This window comes from Syngnathus typhle, linkage group LG6 (genome assembly GCF_033458585.1).
Source record: "Syngnathus typhle isolate RoL2023-S1 ecotype Sweden linkage group LG6, RoL_Styp_1.0, whole genome shotgun sequence".
Taxonomy (NCBI): Eukaryota; Metazoa; Chordata; class Actinopteri; order Syngnathiformes; family Syngnathidae; genus Syngnathus; species Syngnathus typhle.
The window spans coordinates 5,218,785-5,240,695 of NC_083743.1; the positions used below are offsets into that span (position 1 = coordinate 5,218,785).

General features: G+C 45.1%; 3 protein-coding genes across 13 annotated transcripts; 1 reads left to right on the plus strand and 2 right to left on the minus strand.

Moving 5' to 3' along the window:
* Nucleotides 1-526: 526 nt before the first annotated feature.
* On the plus strand, nt 527-3,696 carry LOC133155297 (pannexin-1-like). 2 transcript variants are annotated; one of them, XM_061280509.1, is made up of 8 exons: nt 527-687; nt 1,451-1,640; nt 1,720-1,835; nt 1,899-2,086; nt 2,143-2,427; nt 2,493-2,715; nt 2,873-3,095; nt 3,180-3,696. In XM_061280509.1, the coding sequence occupies exons 2-8, from the start codon at nt 1,460-1,462 to the stop codon at nt 3,266-3,268; spliced, it is 1,305 nt and encodes a 434-aa protein (XP_061136493.1). In that variant the 5' UTR covers nt 527-687; nt 1,451-1,459; the 3' UTR covers nt 3,269-3,696. The 2 variants fall into 2 exon arrangements, with proteins under 2 accessions (XP_061136493.1, XP_061136494.1); XM_061280510.1 differs by having other exon boundaries at nt 2,149-2,427.
* A 1,241-nt stretch (nt 3,697-4,937) lies between these two features.
* On the minus strand, nt 4,938-16,367 carry LOC133155836 (fibroblast growth factor 12-like). 10 transcript variants are annotated; one of them, XM_061281422.1, is made up of 7 exons: nt 16,260-16,367; nt 15,956-16,168; nt 13,223-13,364; nt 9,129-9,239; nt 8,173-8,276; nt 7,600-7,798; nt 4,938-7,064 (listed from the first exon to the last, which is right to left on the minus strand). In XM_061281422.1, the coding sequence occupies exons 3-7, from the start codon at nt 13,356-13,358 to the stop codon at nt 6,886-6,888; spliced, it is 729 nt and encodes a 242-aa protein (XP_061137406.1). In that variant the 5' UTR covers nt 13,359-13,364; nt 15,956-16,168; nt 16,260-16,367; the 3' UTR covers nt 4,938-6,885. The 10 variants fall into 10 exon arrangements, with proteins under 10 accessions (XP_061137406.1, XP_061137411.1, XP_061137407.1 ...); XM_061281427.1 differs by having other exon boundaries at nt 13,271-13,364; nt 15,956-16,333; XM_061281423.1 differs by lacking the exons at nt 15,956-16,168; nt 16,260-16,367 and adding an exon at nt 15,032-15,193 and having other exon boundaries at nt 13,250-13,364.
* A 246-nt stretch (nt 16,368-16,613) lies between these two features.
* Nucleotides 16,614-21,598, minus strand: LOC133155969 (nucleotidyltransferase MB21D2). The gene is made up of 3 exons (XM_061281665.1): nt 21,214-21,598; nt 20,742-21,124; nt 16,614-20,666 (listed from the first exon to the last, which is right to left on the minus strand). The coding sequence occupies exons 1-3, from the start codon at nt 21,464-21,466 to the stop codon at nt 19,785-19,787; spliced, it is 1,518 nt and encodes a 505-aa protein (XP_061137649.1). The 5' UTR covers nt 21,467-21,598; the 3' UTR covers nt 16,614-19,784.
* Between the last annotated feature and the right edge of the window lie 313 nt (nt 21,599-21,911).

A 21,911-nucleotide genomic window follows, 5' to 3' on the forward strand; every position in this document is an offset into this window, starting at 1 on the left:
CTTCCGGATAAGCTTTTCAGAATAAACCTACAAGCCCCAGAAAACAGTTTTTGTGGGCTGATATTTTTTACATTGATAGCAAATCTATAGTGATATTTCTGGTGTGTGATTGTAACTTGACTCCAAAGTGAGACGTTCGGCGTGCTAAAAATGTATCGCGATAGAAAAACAGCAGCAGCAGTCCCGCTTGTTTTTTTTTACTTTAATTAAGCAAGCGCGCACAATAAAGCAATATTAAACGGCTCGGTATAAACTCATTTACGTTTCCGTAGCATAACAACGTTTTAAATTAAAAGTTGGTGCGTTTACAACGTAGAAAAATGAATTCAAAAGCAATATATTACAGCAGTTTAGAGCTCTAACAGTTGTGTGGGTCTTGCCCAGAATCCATAAAATTCCTTTAAACAATACTCGTCTTTCTTCATCCTAGTAAAGTAACAATTTAATAAACCCTGACAAATAAAATAAAATTGCGGGTTCAGCGCGCTGATGATTTTGAGAACTTTTCGATGAAGGCATCGCCGTCAAGAATACCGGAAGTGATGTCATAGTGAAAGTTATCTTTTGTTTCAGCTGTTGTGTGTCGCCGTCGCCGGGCACATGTTCTTCTTTAACTCAGTCTAGTTAACTCTAAACGTGTAAACAAAGTCATGTGAGAGTGGTAAACGACTTGCAAAGAGCGGAAAGGTGAGTTCTCATTCATTTCGCCAATTTTGTACATTTAAACTAGCCGATTTTGTTTATTAATTTTCAGGAAGTAATGAGTGATGCATTCAGGTACATTCTGCTAAATTAATATTAAAAACTCACCTTGTTAAGATGGCCCTGAATGCAACTTGTATTTGTTATTGTCGCATTTTGTGTTTATTTTTAGCCTACAAGCAGACAGCTGCACATGCAATTGTCCTGCAGGCATTTTTCCAAAGTTTTCACTAACTCCTTATTAAATCCACAGTGATTGTACACACTATTGATTCTGAGGGAAATGTATCTATTCTGTCATTAGATTGATTACGATCGTTATCTTTGTTGACTTTACTGATCACGCAAGAAGTTTAGGAAGTTTTCTTCGCGCGATGTTTGCAAACACACACACGGTGCTTCACGAGTCGCATGTTATTCAGATCACAAGTCATGAGTCATATTGGGCGTCATGTTTAGCAACTTTAACCACATAACTGGTAGTCTGCATACCAGTGTCAATGATTGTCTTATGACAAGCTACCATGTTTACCAAAATAAAAAGCTGCAAGTCGAAAGTCATCAAATGAATGCCAATTTCTGATAGCACTTATACAAAAAAAAAATGGAATAGCTCAAAAATTACTGCCCTGGTTGACCAAAATGCGCACACCAGAAGGAGCCACGTAATGTCCGAAGCATAAATCCAAACTGCTTGATATAAATCCAAGATGTTTTGGTATTGTTTTCTTCCTACTTTTTATCCCAGAGCGTGATCATGGCCATCGCCCACGTAGCCACCGAGTACGTGTTCAGCGACTTTCTCCTGAAGGATCCCAACCAGGCTCGATACCGCAGCGTACGCACCGAGTTAGCGGTGGACAAGATGGTGACCTGCGTGGCCGTGGGTCTTCCTCTCCTCCTCATCTCTCTGGCCTTCGCGCAGGAAGTATCCGTCGGTCAGTCTCCGAGAACGAGAAAATTAGCCTGCTAGCTAACAAATCCAAACATGTCTTCACAATGTGGAATTTGTTACAGGGACTCAGATTAGCTGCTTCGCTCCCAGCAACTTTTCATGGAGACAGGCGGCGTACGTCGATTCGTACTGCTGGGCGTCCGTGCACACGCACACGCTGCCTCTGTGGTTGCACAAGGTACCGCCAGCTTACCCCGTCGCACACGTGCTCTTTCACTAACACGTGTGTTTTGGGCTCCAGTTCTTCCCGTACATCCTGCTGCTGGTGGCCATGGTGACTTACAGTCCGGCATTGTTCTGGAGGTTCTGGTCGGCGCCGTTGCTCCAGTCGGACCTTGGCTTCATCATGGAGGAGCTGGACCGATGTTACAACCGAGCCGTCACGCTCGCCAAGCGAATGACCACCGACGCTTTGCAGGGCGCCGACAGGTACTTGAAATTTTTGCTCCTTTTCACTCGGACTATTGATTACCGTCGTCACAAAGTTGCAGCGATCCGACGGAGGGCTGCTTCAACTACCCATTGGTGGAGAAGTTCCTGACGACCAAGCGTTTCTCTCACGTGCTGCTGACCCGCTACCTGCTGTGCCGAGGTCTGACGTTGGTCACGTTGCTGTGCGCTTGCCTCTACCTGGGCTACTACCTGCGCTTAGCCTCACTCACCGACGACTTTGGCTGCACGCTAAGAGTGGGCTTGCTGGTCAACGACTCCACCGTCCCGGAAAAAGTGCAGTGCAAGCTCATCGCCGTGGGAGTCTTCACGCTGCTCAGGTACGTCCTACGTGAGGAGGGTAGAAACAGATTTTGAAAGGATGATGGAAATATTCTCCTCCTAGCATGGTCAACTTGATCATCTTCTCTGGGCTGATCCCCTTGGTGATCTATGCCAGTCTCCGCCCCCTTCTGTGTCACCGCTACGCCCACTTCCTGGAAACCTACCAATCGTTGCCCACGGTGAGCGTCCTGCCCACCCCCACCGGCCAATGGGATGACCTCTCCCTCTATCTGCTCTTCCTGGAGGAGAACATCAGCGAGCTCAAGTCTTACAAGTATATCAAGGTCTGTATGACACAAAATTTGACATATCACTTTTTAATTTTAAGTCCTCATTTTGTTTCCACAGTGTTCAACAATGGCCTCCATTACGTCCCATTTGTTGCACTTTTTTGTTTTTTGCCCCGATGGCATTATTTAATGATATCTTGATTGTGTGTAGGTGCTGGAGTTGCTGAAGAAAGGAGGAGAATGTTCCGGCGAGGACTTTGACGCCATGGGTTTGCTGCAGACACTGTGTCTCGTCAAGATGGACACCGTGGACGCCAAGAAAGCCGCGGCCAAGCCTGACCAGCTCGTCATCCACGAGGAAGAGCCGGACAAGAACAACAGCGCAAGACGCAACAAGCACGAGGATGAAGGAACGGTGGGAACCGAAATGCAAGGTAGGATGCTGGACAGGAAGTTTCTTATGACAGGGTGAGTTTTATTTTGAAAGGTTTAAGAATCTAAGAATCGTTTTTTTCCAGAGTTAACGCCTTTGGTCCCTGGAAACGGCGATGTGACGGACGGCAAAACAAACAGCGGAGGCGGGGCTCTGCGGCAGCGGGCCATGTGATTGCAAATATCCATCCAGCTCATTTGCATGTTGTTTCGAAATACTTTGTTTGTCCTGCTTTAGCTTCTTTATTATGGAATGTACCACTCTCAATAGGATCACATGACCATTTCTCCCATCCATAAACTAATGACATCAACAGAATGAGACTTGAATTTTTATTTACTCTGTTTTTCGATTGTTATGGTCAATTTCTTTGTGTGTAATGTCAAACTCATCATGGTAGCTTGACTCTGGATATACTGGAATAATGTAAAAATAATAATAATAATTACAATGGCGGTACAAAGGATTAATAACACGAGAATGGATTATGGTGCTACATGTCACTCAGCTGTTTTGGTGCAAACTTTTATACTGGCCACATGAATGTAAAATGGACCCTGATGAAGTTACTTGGGATGTTTTGCATTAAACTTTTAAAGTGATACCATTTGTGCTTTGTGTTGATTTATAATGTCTTTCTATTATGTTGTCCGTGTAACGAATATGGGGTAGTTAAGGATCAAATTATTTAAATAATTCATTAGAAATTAGTTCAATATTTAATGATTGATGGCAGCGTAAATTTACTCCCAGCAGTACAATCAACCGCCACTAGGGGCACCACGTTTCTCTTTCGTTTAAGAATGATACCATTTGTGCTTTGTGTTGATTTATAATGTCTTTCTATTATGTTGTCCGTGTAACGAATATGGGGTAGTTAAGGATCAAATTATTTAAATAATTCATTAGAAATTAGTTCAATATTTAATGATTAATGGCAGCGTAAATCTACTCCCAGCAGTACAATCAACCGACACTAGGGGGACCACGTTTCTCTTTCGTTTAAGAAGGCTTAAACAAATAAAATAATAAAAATGAAATCAGTCCTTAGATGCAAAGGCGGCCACAATTAAGAATATCATCATATAGAAAAGATAAGCAATAAAAGAACCTCAAAAGTACATGAATTGGTGTTAATGACCCAAAAGTGAACCAACCTAATTCCTATTTCCCTAAATTTATGCACCCATATTTTGTACACTGGTAAATTGCACTCACTGATTGTCTGGATGAGCTGGGAGGCGGCTTTGAAATGTCTCTGCAGTAGCCACGCAGGAAGAAGTTGGCAGGGAAATTGAAGGGAAAAATGGAAAAAATTAAAAAAGGCCGTGTCCGTCCCTGCTTGGGTCCTGGGATGGATTCTGGCCCTCATTCGTCGAGGTCCGGGTTCCGTAGACACGCAGGCATGACCCACAGTGCTTTCACAACCAAAGAGGAACGAGCACGTGGCAGGTGAGTCTTGTTATATTACCTGTAAAGTAAACAAAGGTGCAAGGCCTCGGCCTCGGCCCCGACCCCTAACTAATGACATCATCAGAATGAGACTTGAATTTTTATTTACTCAGGTGATAAAAAGGGCCTGAGGCAGTGCAGAGCAGAAGGGAGCTTCAAGAAGAAAGTTCCAGGAAGCAAAAGAGGAAGTGGTTGGGCTTAGAAACTCAAGAAACCAAACCCGCCTCCTGCTCAAGGATAGGCTGAATGAAGCAATGTCAGCCCATATGCAAATAGTTGTACATCATTTTTTTGAATCTAGCTTTGAAATCTAATCAATCATTTTCTAAATATATATATATTTTTTATTCTGGCATTATTTGTGAATTTCCAAAAAAGAAAAACCAAGTAATAATTGTTGTATCATTCCTTTTTATTTTTCCATCATCTTTTCATCCTGCTGCTGAGTAATTGCGATATTTTCTACTACATGATGAGTGTGTCTGGAATAAGCAGAAACATCAGCAAACACAAACAAGAACGCAAAAGAAAAAAAAAAGGCTGCGGCAGGTTCAACAACGGTTCAACATGGTCGAGCGGCTCTCTCTGGTGGCTCGTTTTTTCTTTCCTTTTCCGATCATTTCAACGGCTAAAATGATTTAAAGTGAGCAAGTTTGTTCCGACTGGAGAACACAAAGCAATATTAAGACACTCTCGTGATAACCTTGACTAACGAGTACACCAAATTTACATTTTAGATTTTTCACAAAATTAGGAAGCTTCAGATAAACCGCTCGCCACTTGTAATCTTGCGATTGAAAAATCGTGTAAATTAGTCGAGTTGTACTCGTACTTGCTTGACATCTGCTTTATTCTCATGAATAATTTCCAACATTGATTTTGCAACCCTCAAAAGGGCGCGACTAGTCAGAGATGATTCAAAAGCGTCTGACGTTCTTAAATGATGCTCAAAAACTCTGATTGGAAGACTTTCTTCGAGGCAGTGAGACGTAGATGGTGATTGGTCCGTTGCCGCGCATCAGTGTTCCCACAGACAAAACGACAAAGCAAGCATGCATCACAATTCAGCTGTCGGGGTGGATGGACACTTCATTTGCGAAGAAAAAAAAAAAAAAAAGAACGTTTTTGCGTCAGAGGCAGGCGGACTAATGGGAGGAAAATATTTCCATCAGAAAATCAATCAAAATTAAATTTCCATGATTATTTTTAAATTTGTGTTTTACATGAGAACTAACTCGATTTGGGATATTTTTTTCTATGTCAAATGATTATTATATTTTTCCTAATGAATTCACAGATTTTTTGAAAGAGAAACCCAACATATTATATTACAAAGAATGTTTTAAATAGAACTAATTTGCTTCAATCAATTTTAAGACTTGAGTGTCGTGATCATAAAATGGATTTAAGTGCATTAATTCCATATCCTTGATATTCTGCTTAAGTTCCATGTACTGGAAATACTATTACAAGGCCCTAAAGATTTTTCGACGATTGGCTTGCACGCATTTACGCTCAAAACTGTCTTTTTTTTCCTCTCTTGGTTTGATTTGAACCGATCAGAATCCAGCCCACAAGGGGAATAAAAACAAATAAAAGGGGTGTCGAGTGCACGCAGACTCATCTGCTAGCTTAATGGATTCAACTAGTAGCCTAGCATGCACACTGCAACGCCATCCACTCTACGGAACATTCATTCGGGAAGCGAGTGACGCGGACGACCCGGATGAAATATTAGCAAAATAAAACATGCTTGATATGAGATACAGGGAAGTTGTCTGGATCTTAATGGCGTACTTTGGCAGCGTTACGTTTTACAAACAGAAAGTTAAGTCAAACCGCAGCCTGCGAGTTTAACATCTGAATGATGACCAAACAATGTGGACAAGTTCTTCTCGTCAGGGCACGCACACACTTGCATTAACCTTTCCTCAATTCAAATTATAGGCTGCGATGTGGCAACACAAAAAGCTTAAGTGTGAAAGTGCACAAGTGTTTGCATTGCTAGAGAGAAAAAAAAGCGTACAATGATAATGGTGACGTTTCTACATGGCTTAAAGCTTTGGAGTTCTCGGCGCTCGACCGACTCGGGGGAAGGGGGACGCTTTGTCGTCACGGTAACGATGACGATGAAGAGTAGATGTGCTAGCCTCCGGGCCTTTTGCATAAAATGTACATCGTCATCACCAAAAGAAGATTGAAAGAGGATTCTTGCCCTTTTTTTTCCCGCTTCTTTTTTTCGGCTTGTTTGGGTTGGCGTTTCCATCGTCATGGTTGTCGGTTGGTGCGGAACAGTGGGGAGTGTTATATGGGAGTTCTCCAGCGGGGGGCGCTGCAGGCTACGAGCCCTCCCGCTCTGTGAAGTCCTCGTCGTCGTCGTCTTCCCGCTGCCCGTCTTGACCCGCCATGGCTCTCTGGGGACTCCGGCCTTGCTCGTCGCCGTTAATGGTGGGACTCCGCGAGGACTTGAGCAGCTTCTCCTCCAGCTCGTGCAGTGACGGCTCCTTGTACATGCACACTGACGACAAAAACAAGCATAATAGCAGTCGATAATACTGCAAAAAAAAGTCTCTAATTCAATAACTCCCATGCTCTTAAAAAAAAAAAAAAAATGACGGCCAGCATTCTGTCTCCCGTCCAAGCAATTTGCTTTTTACAAATAATAAGAATCGACTTCGAGAGATGTGCATGAGAGTAATGAGGTGAAGGAAGAAGTGGAAGAGGACAAGGTTGAAGGACAAAGAGGAGAAGGAAGTTGACAGATATTTTTAAATGACGCCATGGGAGCGAGGATTGAGGGAGGGAGGGCGAGCGAGCGAGCGGCTCGCACGCTGAAAGCCGAGACGGAGCTCGACGTTCTCGCTTGAAACTTTCAAGTGCGACACACTGCAGCGTCGCTTTGTGAACACCGGACGACCTCGGCCTGAAGCCGGTCTGCTAAGTCAGCGCGATGTAAATAGCGAATGAATATAACAAAGAAATGTCGGAAAAGAAACAATCGAAGGGAAATTTGGTTCCGCAGCACAGCCGAAACAATTCGAGCCAGAACCTACCTTCGATGGGTCTGGGCACAAAGTGCGAGCAGGGTTTGGTTTTCTTGACACGGTTGCCTTTCATGATGACGCCCTCCTTGTTAAGGCCCAGGAACCAGGCCCGGCCCGACTCGTGCTGCCGGTACAGCGTGGACGAGTAGATGACGTAGTAGTTCTCAAACACCGACTCTTTGAACTTGCACTCGGCCGTGAAGATATCCTGAATGACGCAAAAGAAAAAGAGAATTTAACATTATACATGTTTATATGATACTAAATCCACACAAATGGATTGCTGGGAAAATAAAACCGTCAGTTGACTCGACTTGATTTGATGAAATATTCTGAGCGCACGTGAAGGCAATATAACATTTTCCCTCCTGCACGAGTGCGTCAGCAAAGAATGACATTTTAAAGTTTCATGCCAGCAGAAGGCTGAATAATGTATAACGCAGCGTCATGAGCTCCACCGAGAAGGAAGTGTTACCGTGAAGATGGAAGAGAATTTAATGTTTCCATATATCACTCAATTTTCGGTCGCCTTATTGATTGGTGAGAGCAAAACATGGACACACGCGTGTAGCACGTTCTTACCGACGTGTAAAGGAAGCCCTCTGCGTTCATGGCCATGTAGAGTCCCGCCTTGACGCCTTGCATGGCCACCACCCGTAGACCGACCGGGATCAAGTTGAAGAGAGCTGCAAACGTGGAAAAGTTGGAGTACGATCAGTCAAATCGCTCTTAAGTCAAGTCGCTCGTATCTCAAGGCAGTAAAATGAAAAAGCTTCAACCCAGTTGTCATTTGTCAGTAATTCAACGCGTAATCCATTTCGACACGTATCTGTGCTCATGTTTAAGCCTGGATTGTTGCATAATTCTGCTTTATCTTTGGAGCCAATCAGCATCGAGGATGATGATGAACCTGCTCCATAAAGGAACATCAACATTTTTTGTTTTTTTTAGACGGACGATCATGAATGTCGACGACGCGCTCAGAGATAAAAAAAAAAAAAAAAAAAAAAACGAGCACGCAGTTATGGGTGAAGAGGAGGAGGCGGAGGAAGAAGCCCGTGGCGTTAATCCTCTCCGGGAGAACTAGGAGACAAAAGAGCATGTGAGATGAGGAAAAAAATAAATAAAAATCTCATCTCGCTTGCTCGCCTCTTCTTTTTACATTGCATTTACACTGCATATTGCACCACGCAATTTCCTTTTAGTGGATTTTGCTTTCAATATTTAATTTACTAAAAAAAAAAATCCCATTATTCTCCTGTTAGTAGTTTGGTTTCAAAAATTTATTTAATAAAAGAAATATTTTCCTTTTAGTGGATTTTAGTTGGAAGAATTAATTTAAGCAAAAAATATTTTCATTTCATTTTATTTAATAAAAAAAAGATCATTTTAGTAGAGTTTGGTTTCATAGATGAATTGAATAAAAACATCTTTTCCTTTTAGGGGATTTCGTTTTCAAGAATGAATTGAATAAAAACATTTATTTTTTCATCCCATCATATTGCAGGTGTCATGTTGCCAAGTGTTTTGGGACTCACTGTTGTCGCTGTTCTCATCCTTGTTCCCGCTGATGGTTCCATCGGGTTGCATCTGCAGGAAGAAGCCCTGCTCGCTGAAGAGACGCGTCACGATGCCCTTCAGTTGCGGCTCTGCAACGCACACACGCAAAAGTATCAAAATATGTTCTTTGGGTGAGTGCTACCAAGCCACCGGCACCCATCTGTGCACTCTAAACACTCTCAGGGCATTAATAATTCAAGCCGGGGATTATATTGGATGTTAGCGTAGCCAGCTACATGTGCCGTCATGTCGGTGAACATTTTACCTTCTCGCCCCCCTCCCCAAACTTCTCAGTGTTTTTTGAATCCAAGTGCAAGCAGCTCAACTATTTGTGTCATGTCCCTTTAAGAAGCTAGCTTGTGATATCGCCGTGGAAACAAGGCGGTGCATGAATGTATAAAACATGAAATTTGTCACATGTGCTGACTTGATGTTTCTCCGGAGGAAAACGTGACGATAAAACCAGGCTTTGCAATTACAGCTGGGGAAAATAATGACTTTTCTTATCGAGTCAAATCCAAAACAGATGTCTGACTTCAAAGACTTATATAATTAAAAATAGTCCATCTTAATAAAGACTTAAGTTGGATGCATAAGGGTGCTATTAAAAATTCTGTTTTTGGGGGGTGAACGCTGAACCCGACTAGGATCGATTCCGACACACCCGTGATGACCCCGAGAGGACAATGGGGGGTAGAAAATGAAAGGATGGATGCTACAATAGGCTTGAACCCGATCCTCGAACTCGATCACGACTGATGTATCAGGTATTTCATTTCTTGACGGGGGCGAGATATGGCATCCGGCAACACACCTGGTTTCCGTCGCACCGGTTTCTTCTTGCCACCGCTGCTGCAGAAGCGGACTTTGCTAAAGACGCTAAAGATGTGCCTGAAGCCTCGGGGCTCTTTGGTGGGACTGGAGCGCCTCTTGTTGCTGGTGACCTTCTCGCTGTTGGACTCGCGGGCCTGACGCTTCTGTCGGATCAGGGAGCTGGCGATGGCCGCCGCCATCGCCCCCGTTAGGCCCCCGAAATGGTTTTTCAGTCCGGGACGGGCGTCATGTCAGAGGGGCTGAAATGTCCACTGCTGTCACAGCGTCGGAGGAAGTTCTGAAGAATCCTTGATGGCAACTCTTTAGGCTTGGGTTTCATTCCAGATGACGATGTGAGGGTTTTTTTTTTTTACGGCAAAGAGTGTCGTATTGAGGATCCTCGATGACTGATTTTGATTTCCAATCCAGATGACGATTGAGCTTCTTGGTAAAAAATGGACATCATCTGCGACCGCTTCAGCCAGAAACTTCCGAATTGTTTCTTTCCTCAATCAAAACTAAATTATGATTTCTTCCGATGATGAAGAATCGAACGCGTTGGCCATATCTGAATCCGCTGGAGTTACATCCGACAATAACGAAGGTGAAAAGCACGAAAATAATAACGGATGAGCGGGAGTGAAGTGTAAAAACTTGCCTTCATCCAAGTTTAGGGACGCCATAGTTACGATGCATCCTTGGTAGCTATCTCCCGCGGGCACAAAGAAGATGCACCGCACAAAAAAATAAAATAATGAAAAAAAAACTGAAGCTCCGCTTTAGCTTTCCCCATAAATATTCATGAGGATAGCAGCAAGCGCTTCGACATGCCTGCCAGGAGGTTTTTCCGCGGCTTCAACTTCAACCGGCACAATGCGGCAAGTCACAAGTTGATGGCGATGAGAGAGAATCCAAAATGTGGACACGGTCCGGACGCTCCATCGGCTTCGGTCCTCGTCGCCGGCTGAATGTCGCCGAATGTGGCGGGATTTCGAGAGAAGAAGGGTGTGAGAGAGAGAGAGAGACAGAGAGAGAGAGGGGAGGGAGGTGGAGGTGTGGAAGAAGCTCCTAAAAATAGTCAGCCTGATGTTTCATGTTGCTCCCACATCACAACGTTTCTCTCCATCCACACATATGCCGACTCTTAGTGAAAAAAAAAAATTTCAGTTTGTTGAGAATGTAAAGGAATCCATTCCACTCCGATGCAGCGGCGTGATTCAGAAACTTAAAGAATGAAAAAAGGTGGATGCAGCACAAGCAATTTTGTTCTCCTCAGAGGCTGCACCAAAGACATACTCCTGAGATTTCACGTTGGGGGACGCCTTTGAAAACACTTCCAAGATGTCTTTGAGGTCTTCATTAAGTTGATTTTTTTTTTAATGTGAAAAATAATCAAATGTAAAACAAGGACTGCAGTCCTCAAGGTCTTTTCTTTAAAAAAAAAAAAAAAAAAAATCACCCTCATTATTATTGTTTTATCATAATACAACTTTTTTTTCTTGGCAACTTTTGAATTCCTCTTCTATTTAGGGGTACACTTGGTAATTATGTACAAGTAGGGCTATACGAGGGAGCCAAAAGTTTGAGAAACAGCCATGTTTGGATGTGTGGCGAGCAACATTACACAAGCAGCTTTTAAGCGCCAAACGCTCGCTCGCTCGCCGTTCGCTGAATATTTCAGCGAGCAGCACAAACACTTTGATGCTATTAAAAACTAATCCAGCACATCCAATCAGTTTGCCCGAGGCGGCCACATGCCCAGCACAATGCGTAGATAAAAAAGAACTTCATCATCTGGAAGGAGGGGGGGAAAAAAAAAAAGGTCAGCGCCTTCAATTACCGATGTGTATTTGTGTACCTGCGCACTGGGATGGGCCTCTTGGATATTTTACACTTGAACATGGCCGCCACTTTTCTTTTAACACCAATGCATAATGACAGCTTCATTAACTTCTACAGTGCAAACCTCGCCAATTATGATTATGATCGTAATGGCTTTTTTATTTTTTTTTCAAAACAACACTGACCTGCTTTGTCATCATGCACACAATTTGTGTGTGTGCGTGTTCACTCATGAGTGTGATGCAGGTATGTTTCCTGATCAATACACAGAGGGCAGATTAAAGTCGTCAGGTAAAGACGAAACCTCCGAGCAGCTCACACACACGCCGATAAGCCAAACTTAACGATGGGCTATTATTAACGGTGTTAGTAATATTAGAAGAAAATCTGGGCCATGCATTGTCATCGTAGAGTTTTTTTTTTTTAAAGCCTTCAGATTTTTAAATACAGTGTGAAACGGGGGGCGGGTAGACTTGTTAGTCAATATCACACATACAAAATGATTAGTCATCACTGTCAAGGAACACACAGAGAACAAACTTTTAACTAAAGATATGTGGGAGCCATGCAAGCTGATTCGAACCCAGAACCTTTTCACTGTGAGACAGATAGATGTCCCTTAAACACTGGTGCAGTGCTGAGTGGAGACACGTCGCCATCTGCTGGACGTAAGCATAACTGCAAGTGTACTGCTCACATTGAGTGGAGATCTCCATCGGCACACTACAACTACTCAAGTGCTGGATGTTGAATCGCATGATTTTAGTCACTCAAAGTACTAGTAGCATGTCAACTAGTTTTGTCTCACTCGTAACATACACGCGAGCGCAGGCACAAATTGCAAAGCAATGTAACAGAATTCATCCTAAGCGTGCATGTCTTAAATATTTGATGGTATATCCTTAATTGAGGACCTTCTGCTTTTGCAACATTTATGAGTGTGGAAACAAAAAAAAAAAGAGAACAAGCGAGTGATCTTAGCGTTCTCACGTGTACGCTGCATCTCCGTTTTAGTCACTGACCTACGTGTACTGTACTCACATTATTATTGCTCAATATTTATCCGCATCTCCATCAAAGTCCTCATCTTCTGTATCCGATTTAAACAGTTCGCCATTAAACGTTCCCTCTCGTCATGTCTTACTTCATATCATACGAATCCCCACTTAGGGCACAATACTTGGTGTGGCTTTGCCAGCAGAAAGAGTCAATATTATTTAGGCCGCTAGAGGGAGACATAGAAAGACTCACCGTACACACAAATGACACTGGTTAACTAGTTGAAGTCCTGTTAATCAATTGTTAGACGTGGTCTTAGTCTCATGGTGTTAAAACAAGCCTGCTCATTCGAACCAAACCAGGAGATGCAATTCCTTGTTAGAAAACAGCAAGCTGTTAAAATATCAAATACGCTGACCCAACTGACTTGACGGATGTGACTGACGTGATCGTCGTGACGACTCACTGGGCTTGCAGCTCTCTTTGACGACGTTGCCCTCATCCTGGTGCACCTCCTCGCTCTTCTTTTCGCAGAGACCGCAGTACGGACTCATTTGGCCCTTCAACGGACGGATTAATTGGGAAGTTAGTGAACGGAGAGCGGAGTGCCGCTCGCTTCCTGACTAAACACTTCTCAGCTGTTTTCAGTGCAACACTTTTAGAACACCAACAGTGTCAACACACTGAGGTATCAAGACCAACCGTGGCACCCGACCAGACGCTTGACCGGAACTTGATACGACGACTTTTAAATGGTGTTAGCGTGTGCCTATTTTCAACTGGCAGGGGAGCTTAGTCTGCTCTGGCTAGATAAAAGATCTTTTTGATGCACGCCGAGTTTGTCTCTGGAGCCTGCGATTGTGCGATTCACGTCGGGGGCGAAGAACGTGATGCGTCAGTAAAGAGAACAGCTATTTTGGGACTGGAAGGTGAAGCGGTGACTATTTATATCGGGAGCGTTCAACAAACACTGTCAGAGGGCGCTGTCGTCCCCGCGGCTCCGAAATGCAAAATCGTGTCAGGAAACACCGCAGCTTAAAACTCAGGCCTCGTTCCCTGGATTTATTAAAAAAAAAAAAAAAAGCAACGTCATTCAGGAAGTGATGCGTGGCCGCAGTGATGTTGAAGCCGCCGGGGTTGATGGGAACATTAATGCAGCTCTGCCCTCCATCTGCTGCAGCCACATCGTCGCATTACATTAAAGTGACACATCGTATTTTATAGCGTAATCAAAAGCTCCACAACGAGACGCATGCTTTCAGGGTATCGCCACTTTGATTTGACATCCTTCGCCGGTCTCCATGGCGTTAAAGAAGCACGGCGTCCGGCACGTGAGGTCAAACCGCTTGAAGTTGCCCGATAGGACCGCAAAAGCGTCAGCGCGAAGCTTCACGGTCACGGCGTCCTTGCACCTCGGCGCTGATGATCCATGCCAGTGCAGCAACATATTTTAAACTTAATGGGACTTTTTAATCGATGGAGAACACTCAACAGCCGTAAAAGTCTCCTCTGGCTTCTAGCACAAAACCTGACACTTCCCCCTCCTTATAACCGAAGCTGCTACTGTAATACCTAGCATGGACAATTAATGAAGTTAGCTGAGATAAACGAGCGGAAATTACTAACTCACTTAGTTAATAGATAATTGTGGAACTTGAGTGAAAATTACTGGAGTTAGACTGAAGTTCAATAAAGCTAAAGCTGGCTTAAGGCAAAGGAAGCTTAGTGGAAGTTGATTGGAGTAAATGGAAGCGAATTGGAAGCTAATGGACGCTTATTGACAATCACGAAAAACAGTGGGAGGTATTCAAGCAACTGGTTGAATTTAGAATCTGGAAGTTGGCAGAAGAAGGTAGCGGAAGGTGGCTCAAGTGACTGACATCTTCATCGAGAATGACTGCTAAAAATCCATGAAAAGCTTATTAGCGGAATTATTCCAACAGTCTGTTATTGACGGTGGCAGAGTGCACTTGGCACGGACGTCTACAAACCGTGAAAGAGTTTAGCGAGTGACAATCAAGCCGACCCACGCACAAACACGACAAGAAGGACACACTCGTCCTCCGGGACGCAGTCTCTCAGGTTACTGGCGGCGGGTCACAACATTCCATAACGTTGTCCATCCCATCCCGCAATCAATACAAACACACAGACTGATGTCTGGCGAAAATAAACCCACACTGAGGATGACGATTCACTTATCCGTACGCTAAACGACTCGCCTTACATTTGATGGGTCCATATTCTTGTGGCGGCCATGTTGGGTTTCGGACTTCCCGCGGGGCACAAAGTGAATGAAGGCTGCGTGTCGGCAAAACACTTAGGATCAAAAGTGGGAATGACTCAGCAGCAGTCTGCTCCTTGGAGATGCCGTTCCGGCTACTAAGTGGCTTCTTATTGCACCTCACGTCGACTGAAGTGGAATTCCGGTAAAGGAAAACTTGATATGTTTCAGAGACAGTCCAAGAAATGTCATGAGGTTAAATTAATGTTGAAAGAGCTTGCCATGGTGTTGTTTGAGAATGAATTTGAGGACAGTGAGGACAAACGTAATGATGATTTTCCATCAATTTGACCAGTCTGTCTTCTCGCCTCGGCCTGTCTTTTTGTCTTCATTCGAATCTCCGCAAATGTCTCCTGCTGTCGTCACTCATTACCTGTCTGTCAAAGTTCCTAGAAGTCACTGTTTGTCTTTTCCAATCAAATCTCATCCTCCTGTCTGTCTCTCACGATACCTTGCTGTCTCCCTGTATTTATTTACAACGCTGTCTGGTTGGAATCTGTCTTGCTGCCTCTTGCTTGTCTCCTGTACTCAAAAATTATCTTTCTTGTTATTCGTCTCTCAGCTTAATCGCTCATTCTGTCGAGCCTGCCTGTCTATCTCCCCTTGGCCCACCTGTCTTACTGAGTTTTGCTGCATCAGAATTTTTTTTTTTTTGAAACTGCTGGGCCCATAACAAACCCAGCACACACAGGCTGGCTGCACCAGATCCCATAATAACCACACCTAGGATGTGGGGATGAGCAGCTGCATTGAGGATACCGCAGTGTAGTCCACTTCTACCCAACATGCATCACGGTCGTCCCCACCCTCCGCTCCCCAACTTCCCTGCCCGCCATCCCGCATCACAAACTTGCATTGCCTCCTTACCTGCCGGTGCCTTTTCTTTGCTTTCCATTTCACGCTAGGTTCGGCTAAGCTTTGGCTGGCGGCTCAGTCCGGCGAAGTGTTGGCACAATTCCACTCGTCGTCGTCGCCGCCTCCCTCGTCGTTTCCCCTCCTTCCTGACTCAGCTGGACGAGTCGACAGGCGTAGCCGGTGGGTCAATGAAACCCGGCCGACAGTGTCCACGCCGGAATGGTGCTAACGAGCCAAAATGGTGGTTAATATAGAGCGGGCGAAGGCTGCGGATGAGACGACTGGTTTTCCCGCCGAGGCTCGTGCGTTCGTTCACCTGTGCCGCTCTCTCCCTCTTTCAATGTCTCTCAGCCCTCCTTCCTCTCTTCCCACTGTATTCCAATCTCTCTCTTCCGCCCCAACGTCTCTCTCTCTCCTCTCTCTCTTCCAATGTCTCTCTCCCCTTCTTGCTCTCATCCAATCAAACGCTCCCTATTCGCTTTCGCCTTTTCAATCACTCTCTCTCCCCTTTCCAATGTCTCTTTACCCTCTCCCTATTTTCCAATGTCTTTCACCCCTCGCTTTGTCTCTTGTTTCCAATGTCTCCCTCTCCTTTCTCCATCCACCCCATCCCTCTTTTTCAAGGCCTTGACAGCAGTTATAAAAAAAAAAGGCTTCGCAAACAACCGAGTTGTTGTTAAAAGACTTTATAGTGAGTGACTCTACTGTACAGTGAAGAAGAGTGGGAGCCTTGCTCCATGGTGACGTTTGCATAAAGAAATCAAGGGCAGAGCAGCAACACAAGAAATCACAGTTCAAATGATCTCAACAACAAAAGAGCACTAAACAGATTACGTCGCAACCAACCACAAGTGTGTGTTTGTGTGTTTGTGTGTGTGGGGGGGGGGGGCACTTGTATGTTGTTAGTGGTGTGGAGGGTTATACATTGCGTGTTTGTGAAAGTTTTTTTTTCTTTTCCACTAATTGCACTTGAGGGAAAAGGAATGGGAATCGCAAGACCACAATTACATTTTCTTTGTAGTATTACAAATATGCTGGATTCTTTTTTTTCCAGCCTTTTCACAACACGTATTTCACAGCTGAAAAAACTAAAATTGTGTTCAAACCAACCAGCTCAGGAAGAATTTAGTCCCGGGAGCATTTAGATTATTGAGAGCGTCATAATGCTTGTTGCATTTATGTAGCTGTCTCTTAAATTGAGTTAATGAATGAGATTATTTTGTGATTTATCTTGCTTATTAATTAACGGATGCATTCACCGTATAGTTAGTATAATATACAATAGATTTACTTCTTAAATTGAATAATTGGTAAACTTGCCCATATGAGATAATTAAATAAAGACAGTACATGATAAACGGGTGTGTCTGAGCTGGTTGTCGACAACAATGAACAAAAACAAAGAAAAACATCACAAAATATACTAATGTTAAAAAAAATCCAGGTCATCGAGGCTCAACAAAAACGAATTTACAAAGTTCACAAAATACAGCAGATATTGGAGCTAACACAATAAAACATACAAAAGAAGTGATTTATAGCTGCAGCAGTGGAAAAACAACAACAATCCAAGATAGAGGAGATATTAGTGCACGTTGTCTACGAGGAACATTCTGTCACGATGCAGCAGATTTTCAAACCTGAGTGCTGACGAGCAGCGGGTACCAAATGCGGCGGTAAAACCCGGATTGGACGTACAATCAAAGCTGAGCCCCAGTGTTTGCATAAAGACCAATCCTGCCGCGTTGATCGTACGCGTGCGTGCGAACGGGGAGGCAGCTTTCGATTTTTTACGCACAATTAAAAAAAAAAAAAAAAAAAAAAGTGTAATAAGCATGTCAGGCCACTAGTAGGCAGCATTGTGACGAAGATACATGTTCACAGAAGAAGGCGTCTTTTGAATACTACTCAACATGGTATTTCAAAGGATTCTTGGTACCTAAACTATTCAAATGGTTTTTTTTTTTCACTTAAGTCACGGCTCATCTGAAGCTTAACTCAAATTTTGACCAGCAAAGATAAATAAGTAAATCAAGCAAGCACAGGCTTGTACCTAGAAAAACTCCAAGGTTGGGCCACTTGTGAGTCACGGTATCATTGTATATGGAAAAGTGAACCAAGTTTGAGATTCAAATCATTCTTGTTTGAAAAATAAAATAAAAGCTAAAACACAGCTTGTTTTGTCTCGCTCACAAAAGAATTTCAGTATTTAGACAAACTCACTTTCAAAATGAGGCCTGTTTGCAAACAGGAACGTGTGAACAAGTTAGCGGTGGTCTCACAAAGCGGGAATGTGGTTTCGGAGTGTGGCTAATACACACGCTAAAGGCCCTGCAAACACACGGACGCTAACACACACATTTCCTAACACAATTGTGGCAGCAACATGCACACTTCACATACATGCTCTTAAATGCTCGCTTGCAAACATCCACGCCAGCACATATGCTAACACGTGTGGACGCTAACACTTGCATGCTGACAGACATACTGTACGTACGCTAACATACGCTCCCTCGCATATACACGCCAACACATACAAGTATGCTAACACGCATACCAACGGAAATATTCATTGACATGTAGGCTAACACACACACACACACACACACACAAACAAAGTAGTGTATTTAGCACCGTGGCTCACGAGCGTGACTACAATCAAGAGGAGTGTGGTTAGTGCTTTTTTTACATTCTGTGCAAAATATGAATTCGATGATAAGCAGTAGTCGGTACCGTTCTGGCTTCTTGGGATTATTTACATTTGAGTACCGTCCAGACAATCGACTTTTTTTTCCTTTTTTTTTGTAACAAAGATGCTTGTTGACAATCGTACAGTGGGGGGGGGGGGGGGGGGAAAGCTTCAAGGTGGTCATCTAGCTGCTGTTCCAAAGTGGAATTGAAAAGAAAACAAGTTCCAAATTTGTCCCACAGCTTCACGTGGAGGCCAAATGGAGTTATAAACGTAGCGTGTGATTTTACATTCAGACATTGTGGTTTGCAAAATAAGAAGCCATTTCACATTCAGTGTGTGACAACATAATGAAATTGCGATCGTGAGTGCCGAGCAATTAGCACTTGTAATTAAGATGAGAAATCTTTCTCGCTGATTAGTTTCTCATTAAGAAAACGTTTTGAGAATATTCTCGTTCTTAGTCTAGCAGTTTGACATGTACATGTGGAGAAGAAGATATGCTTTTAGTCCATAGCGCCACACTGAACAACAAAGATTGTACTACTCTTGTTGCCGTGACGACTTGACCTACGGGCATCGTGATGTGGTTCCGATGGGTGAACACGCAGCAACTTGGTGTAGATTGGATCGTTTTGATTTTCTGCAGACCAGTTTGGTGTCTTTTCACAGCATCCCTGATAGCCAAGTGAAGGTCCTGGTGGGATTCCTTGGAGCCGATTGAAGTCAGTTGGATTTCCCCCGGCAGACGTTTGCACGGACGATTTCTCCAGCTCAATTTGTCAAAGTGAAATTGTCCATTTCTCTTGGAAGTTTCAGCCAGGTTGAGTGTCAATTTTTGCAAGTGGGTGGACAACACCAGGTAAATCGCTCAGGGTGGTCAATCCAAGAGGATCATTTCAGAGTTCAAGTCGGGTTCTTTGGGTGGATGAAACTGGGTGCACGGCTCCTTTTCGATTTCTCCAGGCAGGAGATGTCAGCCTGAAAGCAGAGCGGACATCCCGAAGGATTTCTCCGGGTGACTTTATGGATGTCATTCTGAAGGCCTCCGGCAGGTAAGTACACAGTGAGTGAGGAGAACTAAGAAGACTATAAAATAGACACCTGACTGACACCGTGGCAAAAATGTGGGGCGGCAAAAAAAAAAGTTTAGAAGAACTTGTCATCGATGCGGAAGTGCGGCCGCGTGACATCATCCGGGTTGATGAAGACCGAGATGGACTTCCCGGGGTTCTCCGTGACCAGTTGCTGAAGCTTCTTGGCCAGGCGGTCGTCGGGCTGGTTCTCCCCGCCCGCGTCCGACTGCGGCGACGGCAGGTTGCCGGTGCTGCCGCGCCACTGCAGCTCCACCGTCAGCCTGTTGGCGGCCTTGGCGTGCTCAATGGTGGTGCGCAGGTGTTCGGCCGGGTCGGAGCGCACCGACGAGAGCTTGCGGGCGTGCAGAACGGCCGTGTCGTCCGACAGGTGCTCCAGCATGTTGCACTGCGGGATGAAGTAGTTGGGGCAGGTCTTGTTGACCAAGCAGTGCTGCAGGTCGTCGATCAGACCCAGCAGGAAGTGGGCGGCGAAGTCGTCCTGCGCCAGGTAGTTGGCGGGCAGTCGGTCGCAGGCCCACAGCATGACGCTGCGCAAGTGGTAGGGGCTCACCGCCTTGGGACGTGACAGCAGCTTGACGATGATGGCCTTGCACGCCTGGTACGCCTGCATGAGGCCGGGCGAGATGCACTTCTTCAGCTGCACCTCGCTGCGGGCGAACGACAGGCGCCACTCGTTCTCCCGCCGGCCCTTGTGCGAGCAGGCGGGCACCAGGTAGAAGCCGCTGATCACCTCCTCCTCTGTGATCTTGCCGTCCCAGAAGTGGTTCTCCATCAGCCAGCTTTGCGCCACGGCCGGCCAGCCCTTGAAGGACACCACGGGGACGACGTCGTAGAGCATGCGGCTGCTGCCCACGCCGAGGATGACCGACACCACCGTGCCGTTGCGCTCCACCTTCTCCACTCGGGGTACCCCCCTCTGCGGCTTCTTCTGTACCTGCATGGACGGAAACATGGCAGAACAATTAGAAATGCCTCATAGCAGTAAATATTCTCCGAAACAAAAACGGACCTCCAGAAGCACCAGCGAGACGGCCTGGTAGAACCAGTCGGCCACCAAGGTGGGCGAGAAGAAGTAGTTTGCTGCTCCGCTGATGTGCTCCACCACCGTGCAGCAGTCCTTCCACTTGCTAATGGTGCCCTCGTCAAATAGCCGCAGGCTGAGCCAGGAGTGTCCCAGCGCTGAGTGCCTCATGTCCAGCGTGACCGGCTGGTTGCGGTCGTGCAGCTTAAGCGCCGGTACCAGCAGCGTAAAGTCCATGTCGTAGTCGGCACCACGCGCATACACACTCAGCTCGTCCGGATCCATGTCCACCACGCCTTCGCGTACGCCACCCGACAGCAGCAGGTACTCGTTGGCCACAGGGAGCTTCTGGTCCAGCTTTTGGACCATTCCTGGAGGACCCGACAGGACAAATACAATAAATGTGTATTTGTGTGTTACTATTTATGTATGGATTTTTATCTTCGTGTAGGCTCCTCACCTAGCATGGAGAAGATGAAATCCTTAGCCGTGTGTATCTCCAGAGCCCGCTGATCGTCGTACTCGCGCTGGTCGTGTTTGCTGAACTCCTGGATGAGCCTGTTCAAGTCCTCCATGCGGGCCGCCGACCTGAAGTCCAACTCGGGGCCGACGCCGCTGCTGCCGTGGGGCAGCCTGCCGGTGGCGGCCATGGTTGGGCTGTTCCCGAGGCTTCCCGCAGAGCCGGCGCGACTGGAGAGAGCGGGGGCGGCCATAATTCCTTCTCCACAGGGATTTCAGCGGTCTTTCACACTTTGCTGCTGCCCGAGATGATGAATCGAAGCGGGCGTTAACACTACGGACGAACAGCAACCGACCGCATCCAAAATCAAATGCACATCAGCAAACACAACAACCGGAAATAAGAAATACACTTCCGCTAAGAAGCTTTCAAAATATAAGCTTTTGATCAATCGCGAGTGTATCCAGATAAATAACCTTAACCCTAATAAATAGGATTAGGGCCGCTATTAAATGCAATGATTTGATTTATTTTATCGACACCGTGATAACGGCTGAATGGATATCCTGTCTGTGTAATTTTGTTAATCAGACACAAGATGGCGGTGTTGGACAGAATTCAGTCAAGTTTCGCTTTCCGTTATTTTTTTTTGCAGTACTCAAAGATTGTCATTATTACACACTGCTTATGACTGCGTT

Bases quoted from the DNA above. Each gene is read 5' to 3' on its own strand.
- LOC133155297 (XM_061280509.1), top strand. From the start codon at position 1,460: ATGGCCATCGCCCACGTAGCCACCGAGTACGTGTTCAGCGACTTTCTC. The intron at 1,836-1,898 runs GTACCGCCAGCT...TTTGGGCTCCAG, and splicing joins TGCCTCTGTGGTTGCACAAG to TTCTTCCCGTACATCCTGCT. The intron at 3,096-3,179 runs GTAGGATGCTGG...GTTTTTTTCCAG, and splicing joins GGTGGGAACCGAAATGCAAG to AGTTAACGCCTTTGGTCCCT.
- LOC133155969 (XM_061281665.1), bottom strand. From the start codon at position 21,466: ATGGCCGCCCCCGCTCTCTCCAGTCGCGCCGGCTCTGCGGGAAGCCTC. The intron at 21,125-21,213 runs GTGAGGAGCCTA...CGGGTCCTCCAG, and splicing joins TTTCATCTTCTCCATGCTAG to GAATGGTCCAAAAGCTGGAC. The intron at 20,667-20,741 runs GTCCGTTTTTGT...CCGTCCATGCAG, and splicing joins TCTCGCTGGTGCTTCTGGAG to GTACAGAAGAAGCCGCAGAG.
- LOC133155836 (XM_061281429.1), bottom strand. From the start codon at position 10,163: ATGGCGGCGGCCATCGCCAGCTCCCTGATCCGACAGAAGCGTCAGGCC. The intron at 9,240-9,964 runs GTGTGTTGCCGG...TGTGCGTTGCAG, and splicing joins ACCGGTGCGACGGAAACCAG to AGCCGCAACTGAAGGGCATC. The intron at 7,065-7,599 runs GTAGGTTCTGGC...TTTTGTCGTCAG, and splicing joins TGTGCCCAGACCCATCGAAG to TGTGCATGTACAAGGAGCCG.